This window comes from Orycteropus afer, unplaced genomic scaffold (assembly GCF_000298275.1).
Source record: "Orycteropus afer afer isolate SDZICR_OR568_19922 unplaced genomic scaffold, OryAfe1.0 scaffold01079, whole genome shotgun sequence".
NCBI classification, from domain to species: domain Eukaryota; kingdom Metazoa; phylum Chordata; class Mammalia; order Tubulidentata; family Orycteropodidae; genus Orycteropus; species Orycteropus afer.
In genome coordinates this window covers 10,737-20,221 of record NW_006922666.1, presented here as the reverse complement: position 1 = coordinate 20,221, position 9,485 = coordinate 10,737, and the positions used below count along the sequence as shown (strand labels likewise).

Sequence of the window (9,485 nt, the reverse complement as noted above, 5' to 3'; positions counted from 1 at the left end):
CTTGACTTAGTTCTGTGAAGCACATGATACAGATATTGTACAAGTTATATAGACATTTCATATATTTATATCATTATTATTAAAAAATACTTTAAAACCAAAAAGGGACTTGCAGTTGGTAATACTAATCCTCTTTGAATGGGTCCATTTATGGTACCTTGTCAGAAACACATGCTTCTAACATTTGTTCATTAGGTAGCACTGTCTACAAGCAGACCTTTAGATCAGGATTCATGGGTATGAATTTCCCATGCCAGGTCTATAAAGGCCAGAAAAATTAGCAGTAGGGGATATACTCCAAAAATACAAAGTATAAGAGTGAGAGTCCAGTAAAAATCCACTCTACCACTAGGGATTTCAGTTCTACTTTGGGATTTAAATACTAACTGTCAGGCATTAATGATTTATACTGGTTGTGCTGGACATTCTTGGTGACAACAGGGATAATGATATGATGGGGATGTTGAGGAAGGTGACAATAATGGGTGTATAATATTTGTGCCAAGTACTATGCTCAACACTTAACACATGCTATTTAATTTCTATAAATCCTCCCAAGAGTCTTAAAGAATCTACATTATTATCTTTTCCAGCCTTGGTTATGATACCAAGATTCTGTAAAAGCAAATGATTATTTCAAGTCACACAATTAAAAATTACTGAGGCCAAGTTTAAGTTCAATCTGTCTGAAACAGAGCTTTGTTTTCAGTCACTACAGTCACTATATAGGAAAGTTTAATTTTCAGATTTGCCTTGCTGCATAAAAGCTCAAACTTAGGAACACTAGATAAAACCATGAAGATGATGATGAATTTAACATTTACAAATTTTTTCACTAACTTCTCAATTATCTAAATAAGCAACATATATTTTAATGATGTGTGCATGTTCTGATAATGTTCAATTATATAACATACTATTAGAAACTAGTTTGAATTAAAAGCTGTTTTTGTTTTTGTTTTTTGGAAGCTATACATATTCTCTCAGGCTCTTAGGAAGAAACATGTCTCTTAGAAGAAAACATAGGAGTTAGGCAATGATTTCTTATATTGACCCCAAGAGCATAAACACTGAAAGAAAGAAATCAAGATAATTTCAACTTCACTAAATTTGAAGTATTTTGTACTCCCAATGATGCCATCAATAAAATAAAAAGACTACCCACAGATTAGGACATAATATTTGGAATTCATTTTCATGATAAATTACTCACATGGTAGCATAGTGCCTAGGGCACTTGACTGCTAACCAGAAGGCTGGCGGTTCAAACCCACCAGCCACTCCTTGGAAGGAAGATTGGGCAATCTACTTCCATAGTGATACCACCTCAGGAACCAAGGAGGGGTCGCTAGGAGTCAGGTCCGACTCGACAGCATGTAACAACAACAACAACAACAATGTAGAATATACAAAGAACATGAAATGATGCTCAACACCATCAGTCATTAGGGAAATACAAATCAAAAACACAATAAGATATCACCTCACATTCATTCCAATGGCTGTAATAAAAGAAGTCAGACAATAAGAAGTGTTTGTGAAGATGTAAAGAAGCTGGAACCTTTATTCATTACTGCTAGGAATGTAGAAAGGTCTAGTCACTTTGGAAAATGTTTACCAGTTTCTCAAAATATTAATGGACTTATTATATGACTCTGGAATTTCAGACCTAGGTATCTACTCAAGAGAAATGAAAACACGTGCCCACAAAAAGACAAACGGACATAGCAACATTATTCATAATAGCCAAAAACCAGAATCAATCAAAATGTCTGTAGGTATCATAAGAACCTCTGAATATTAGGTTGAACATATTAAATTACCACGATTCAACTTTTTTTTGCCTATTGTATGGGCAGTTTACAAGGTTTGACCTAATATATTTGTCTCCTTCAATCTGATGAACACACACACACATCATAAACCTCTCTCTGTAATGGCCCAAGCAGCCATTACCGCCTTAATCTTATTTGACTGTTTTCCATACTACTTAATCCTAAGAAGGAAGCTACTGCACTCTAGATAAGGTAAAACCAACAAAAAATCAAGATCAAAAAAGAAAAGTATATTTTTCCTTGATCTATAGCAGAGAATAACCAATAAAATATAAAATATATTTTTCATGAACCACAACTTGGAATCTGAATGACATGACAACCACAAATAATCCATTAAATAAAGTGTGGAAAGACTCATCCTTCATCTCTCTGGTCATTAGCTACTGAATAATTAACGCCTTAATCACACATTTCTCTTTCTACATCATTAGTGTAGATAAGAGACTCTTATGCTTGCCTGCCCAAATCATTTTAGTGATGAAACTTTGAAGCTTCATGTTAAATATCTGTGATAAATGACCTGGTAATTAGAGTATGTTATCACTTTCTACTGGTATATGAAGTACTGTGATGGCCTGCCAACAATATGTCAAGCACCACGAGAAATATTGTATTATTTATATATTTGTGTTCTTAAACTAAAGTTCTGCTCCTATCTGTAGTATTTAAAGATAGACCTTGCATGATAAAAGCAGCTTGATTGAATATGATTTTAATTTACAGATAAAGGGACAGAGCAAGAGGAAGGAGAAGGGGCAGAGCTCTGGGGTGTGGTTTCTAGTAACAAGTCTCTCTAGACATAATATGGTTGTCTGTCCAAACTATCCTTCACAAGACAAAAACCAACCGAAAAACAAACCAACGCATGGCTATTATGTCAATTCCAACTCATGGCAACCTCATGCATTATGGAGTAGAACTACTCCAGGGAGTTTTCTTGTCTGTACTCTTTAGAGAAGCAGATTGCCAGGTCTTTCTTCCAGTTAGTAGTTGAGTGCAACCTGTCTGTGCCAACAAAGAACCTTCTTCACAAGAAAGTCAGATCAAAATTATATTTTGGCAAAGCTGCCAATGGTAAGTGCTTGACTACTAGCCGAAGGGTTGGCAGTTCAAACCCATCCAGAGGCGCCTTGGAAGACAGGCCTGGTGTCTTCCGTTTTGCTTCCAATTGGTCACAGCCTTGAAAATCCTATGGAGCAGTCCTGCTCTGCACATATGCAGTCACCATGATTCGGAATCAATTCAACAGTAACCAATGATAACAACAATATGAAAGGCTACAAGAATAATTTGCTGCTAAAACTTTTTGATTAATGCTTTATATTTCCATTTGTAGGGCTGAATAAACTTGAGAAATAAGAGGAGAATAAAAGATGCTGGATCTTTCCTTTGAAAATGCTTTTCATTATGAAAACCAGTATCAATATCCAAAAAAAAATACTTATTACAATCCATCTGATATTTAAGTAAAGGCAATAACAATGGAATAAATTTGAACAACAGTACTTGCTTTAGAGGAATGTGTACACCACAGACTTCCTTGAGCAACCTTTCTAAAGCAGCTTAGACACATCACCCAAAAGATTTCTCAATTCAATAACTGGTAGCAAAATTATTCACATGTAACTTTACTTACACACACACAAAAGCATTATTTAATATTTTTATTTAAATAGTTAATGTTTCCCATGGCTAATACAGTGATATTAGGTAAATCTATCAAACAAATGAATTTTAATTCTGCTGCTGTAATATGTATTCATAGCAGTTGAGCTCATCCATTATGTTGGAACACACAAGAATGTCTCTTTCACAAATGAGGGCACTATAAGTCAGCAGTGATAAAGTTCCAGAGTGTAGATTTATTTATTTTTAAATACATCAAAACAGACTCAAAAGATTAATGATCACAAGATAACTCTTCCTCATTTGCCTTTCAACATCCTTTCTTGAGTAGGAAAGAATGGATTTCAATTACAAGTACTGTTCTGGGCATTGCAATAGTCCACAACATAAGTTTTTAGCCCATAAAGTCACTCTTATTTATGAACATTAATAATCCTAGTAACTACATGCTAATTAACTAAATTAGTGCCCTGACATATATTCTAGGTTTGATCTAAATGAGCCTATGTGCATAGAAGCATGTTACGTATGTGAATTTCTTCCATTAATTTGCACCATAGCACAATGAGCACTGAAATATTCATCAAGAATAGAAACATATGTCCATTTAGCAATACTTCAAATATATATAAATTTTTGACATGTGAGTCATCTCATTTGTAGCATATTCAAGAATCTTTAAATAATGTTGCAATTTATGAGTCATTTTTAAATCTGAAAGTCTTTCTTCAGAGCCCTTTCCACAAATTTAAATCATCACAACTGAGATGTACATATATGTGTGTGTGCGTGTATACACACATATGCATACACATTCTAAATAAGGTAATCAAATTAATTTATATATTTTATTTCAAATTTATTAATATAATTTAATTAATATTAATAATCCATAGCACTGATGTATGTACATAAAATCATATATAATGTTTTACTTTTAATACAGTAATCCTATGGGAATATATCACAACTTTATTCTTAATACAGTTTAACATGTGACTTCTACAAAGGAATTGTAACAAAAGTAAAATTTACCACTTCCTAAAAATGTTGTTTGGAAAAATTATATACATAAACATATATATTACGCATACACATGTATATGTGAAATGTGTAACATTAATGTAGGATGCTAACAATAGGGGAAAGAAGATTCTGGGTACATGGGATCACTCTGTACTATTTTCACAACTCTTCTGTAAAACTAATTTTCTTCTAAAATAAAATTTGTTAAAGCAAAAAAATGAGGCAAAATTATGTACTAGAAGTAATGAGACTTGATCTCAAATCTTGCTTCTTTCTATGACAAATTGGTTGAATGTAAAAAAGGTAAATAACCTAGTTGTGTTTCTTATTCCCTGCTGCAATTTGGAGAATATACACTGTTCAATGGAGTCTTGATGGAAAGATAAAGTGTGTTTTTGTATTTCCTTAGCATGCATACAAACAGAGAATTATTAGCAGCATAAATAAAAACTATCCCAAGGTCAGGAATATGGGTGTCTAGTTTAAATATTCCCACATCAACATCATTTAGTAGTGGTAACCTTATTTCTTGCCAAGTTTTAAACCAGGATTTAATCTCTTTGGATGACATTTTCTCTTGTTCAGTCTTCCTAAGCCCTTTGCTTTGAAGCTTTACTGTGCATATGAATCACCTGGAGATCTTTCTAAAAGAAAGATGCTGATTCTTTAAGTCTAGACTGGAACTTGGAATTCTATATTTCAAACAAACTCAACATCTGGCCCCAGAGAGCACTCTTAACATCAAATGGGAACTTGTTAAAAATTCAAAATGTCAGGACTTACACCAGAGTGGGACTCAGACTTTGTATTTTAAGAACCCCTCCAGGTGAGTCATATGCAGGTTAAAGTTTGAGAGCAAGTATTTTCATGTTTGGCTTCCCATTAAAATCACTTAGGGAACATCCAAACATTTCAATGCCCAGGTCACTCTCTGGACCAATTAATTATATCAGAGTTTCTGGGTGGTACAAAAACCAAAAAACCAAACTCACTGCCATCCAGTCGATTTCAATGTCCAACAAAATTTGAGAACCTCTGCTCTAGAAGGAAGAACCTGTTTACATCTGAACAACAACTGCATTTCAATTTGAATGAACCAACCTTTTTTTATTTTTCCTCTAAGTCAAATAACTTAGTATTACTTCATTTGGCTAAAAGAAGAGACAGGGTCTAGCAGGTCTGAAGTGCAAGGGAGTTGTTTGTATTCCTGAGCTTATGCCTGGTACCCAATGACCTCGCTCTGTCCTACAGGATCATTATACATTGCAACTGCCTGAATGGCAAGTAAAGGTCCCTAAATGGTACAAATGGTTTGTAACTTAAAGGGTGTGGGTCTGAACCCACTCACTGGTACCACAGAAAATAGGCCTGGTGAATTGCTTCAATTAAGATTATAGCCAAAAAACCCTATAGCCTTTATAACACGTGGATCACTGTGAGTCTGAATCATCTCCAGTGCAATTAACAGCAATAGCAATGTGCTAGGCAGAGTCCATGTGTGGTCAAAAGGTTAACACGCTTGGCCACTAACCAATAGGTTGCAAGCGAGTCCACCCAGAGGCACATAGGAAAAAGGCCTAGCGATCTACGTCCAAAAACATCAGCCACAGAAAACCCTACAGAGCACAGTTCTCCCCTGACACATAAGGGGAAATGAGGAGTTGAAGTCAACATGATGGCAACTGAAAAGTGCTAGGTCATATCAGTAATTATTAACTCAATTTCTCATAACCATGGAAGGTTTTGTTATTGTTCCAAAGTTAACAGAGTCAACATTTGAACCAAGGCAACCTAGCTCCAGAGAATATGTTGATCACCACTATTTTGCTGTGTTCCATATGAGCAAAGATACATTTTGCATTTTTAAGAAAATCTTTATGCCCAAAATCTTATTTTATTTCTCTTAACATGTTACAATGGCATAGAATATAAACCCATTGCTCTTCATTGTTAGATCCAAAAGAATCTACATATAAATATCTTACCAGTTATTGCTTTCATCACCAAAAAGAACATTGGTAGTAAAGGACACAGGTATGGATGATTTAAAGCTGAGATGGCAGACAAGCTTTGTATTAATTCCACGCAAAGCACTTGTGATTATTTTGCCCTTTGGAAACTTCACAGAAAGGGGAATAATCTCCTTACTCTTAGGAAGCTTGACATTTAGAGTTGTATCGCTGTTTCAAATATAAAAAAGAGGAGTTTATAGCTCAAAATACCTGCAATTAAGTGGATTTAAATGTGTGTTCCTTTTTTAAATCAGAACAACTAAAAAATATAATAAAATAATGATAATATTATTCCCAATTATTAAAGATTTTTATGTCATCTCTTATTTTTTTTATCACAATATAACTAAGACTGACAATATATTAATTTGATCAAGAACCACATAAGATGATCCAAAGTCCCTTCTGTTTTTTAAGAATAAAAGAAGAGAGATAAAATACTTGGCCTAATGCATTGTGTTTTTAATCTCAACCATGATTGAAATATCATTCTCTTCAAATATATTCTGACAAGAAGATCAAAACCAAAGCAAACCTACTACCATCAATTCCATCTCATAGCGACCCCCATTGGGTTTCCAAGGCAGTAAGTTGTTGTTGTTACTTGCCATCGAGTCGGCCCCGACTCATAGCGACCCCTCCTTGGGTTTCCGAGGCAGTATCACTACAGAAGTAGGAATGTCCAACCTTCCTTCTGAGGAGTGGCTGGTGGGTTTGAACCACCAGCCTTCTGGTTAGCAGTCCAGTGCCTTAGGCACTATGCTACCAGAGCAGTAAATGTTTACGGAAATACATTGTCTTATCTTCCTTCCGCAGCAGCTGGTGGGTTTGAACTGCCAGCCTTCTGGTTAGCAGTCACATGTCTTAGGCACTATGCTACCAGAGCTCCTTCTCTGACAAGAATGTACCCCAAAATTGAAGCTTTAATAGATAAAACTTTAATGTATGTAGGCTAAATAATAGCAACAGATACATATATACTTTAAATTTTAAAAAATGTGGATACTGTATAAGCACTTATATACATAAATCCTACCATGGATAGTTTTTTAATCATTACTTTTAAAAATATGACTCGATTCAGACTCATAGTGAACCCCTTTGGGTTTCTGAGGCTATAAATCTTTATGGAAGTAGATTGCCCAGTCTTTCTTCCACAGAGTGGCTGGTGGGTTTGAACCAACAACCTTCTGGTTAGCAGTCAAATGCTTTAGGCACTATGCCACCTGAGCTCCTTAACATATTTCTGATTTTAATAATGTAATATGCAGTGTTTAATTTTAAATCTAATTATTACTGATAATTCTTTATTGCTCAATATTTAATTTGGATTATGAATTATATATGTACTCCCTCATACCAAAAAAAAAATGCATTATAAAAAGGAAATCATATTTTCTTAGTACTAAATCTGAATGAAAATTATTCAGCTAATTAAATAGAAAAAAAGTAAATAAAAATTTCCACTTGTTTTATTGTAGTTAAACCCATATGATGAATTGGGTATTCATCATGGTTGAGCCAATGCCTTGATTTCTGCCCATTTAGAGCCTGAGCAAGAACACAGTTAATCAAATCAGGATTTCTGACTCACAGAAACTGTGAGACAACAAATTCATGTTGTTTTAAGCTGCACCATTTATAGTAATGTGTCACACAGCAATAGAAAAATAATACATTGCATTCTTAAGTTTGAGTTTTATGCAATGAAGACAGCCATACCAAAATTTTATAAGAATATTTAATGTCTGATTGTGAGATTAAATCTAAGTGACTTTAAAAAAAAGTATGTAAATATCATCAAATATCTTAATAGCTCTTCCTAACTACAGAAACTAGTCAGACATTAGTCATGACTCATATAACACAAGCACAAACATAACAGAAAAAAGCACATAAGAAAAATGTGGCAAATTCATATTAATATTTACCTGAAAAAATTTTGAGGTAAAATGTTGATTTCTATTTCAGTTGTTACATCCAAAGGAACAGGAGCAAAATAAACAAATGGTGGATCAAACAGTAAGTTGGGTGATTTTACCTCTCCAAAAAGGTGTAATGTTCTATAAAAAACGGGATTATCATTTAAAAGCATAGGAACATTCACTGAATATTTTCCAGGCTTACCTAATGAAAAGGAAAGAAGAGTGTTTTAGATTAATTCACACAAAAATTTACATAATTTAAACATTACTAAGTATTAAAATACAATATAAAGTTACAGATCAGTGGAGCAGAATATAGTACCCAGAAACAGGGTCTAGGCTGTGGTAGAACTCAACATATGTAATGAAGTGCTGTTGAAATAAAAAGTTTAAAGTGCATCCATGTCTGCAGATAAAACAAATAATCTTAAAGTAGTTATTAATTATCAGGGGTACAAGAAATACATGCTTGGCAAGTAGTAAAACAGCAGTTTTCATTTTCTTTCTTTCTTTTTTGCTTGTTTTCTATGCCTTAACAGGAACTTCCCATCTTTATTGTATGGTCAGTATGAGATGAGGTCAGAGAGACAATTACTGTAAAAAGCCTCCAGAAATTCTGAGAAAGCACTGAGCTGAGATGAAAGGAATGTATTTTCAGCCAGATTTTTAAGTTTAGAAAAGACTGCCAGGGTCACTGGTCAATTTCACCTGGTAAGAATTTCTCATGTGGTAACTCACTACGAGGGAAAGGCAATTTGTGTTAGAGAACAAGGCTCAATTTAGGTTCCATCACAATAATTGGTCAATGTCTTTTCAAATCCGAATCCCTTAGTACCCCAAAGGGAGGAAAATGTGAACTGGTAAATGTAAACTGAAGCTGAAATCTTAGAAACCAAAAATAGGACACCAATGTGGCCTGGCAGAGATGAAGGCTATCAAAGTCATTACACAGAATAAAATGATAGTGCAATGGATGAAGTAGGATTATGTTCAAAAGTGCCACTGTGAGTCAGTGACAAAGGCAATGGATTCACTGAACTCACTAACTCTTCTAGTTT

General features: G+C 34.3%; 1 protein-coding gene across 1 annotated transcript in view; it reads right to left on the bottom strand.

Moving 5' to 3' along the window:
- Positions 1-9,485, bottom strand: part of LOC103212728 (cilia- and flagella-associated protein 47) — a gene marked incomplete at its 5' end in the record, with an annotated part of 285,428 nt that overhangs the window by 272,534 nt on the left and 3,409 nt on the right. Inside the window, 2 exons of the mRNA XM_007958686.2 lie at positions 6,476-6,670; positions 8,434-8,629. Coding sequence (XP_007956877.2) covers positions 6,476-6,670; positions 8,434-8,629 — 391 coding nt within the window. The remainder of the gene's footprint in view (positions 1-6,475; positions 6,671-8,433; positions 8,630-9,485) is intronic.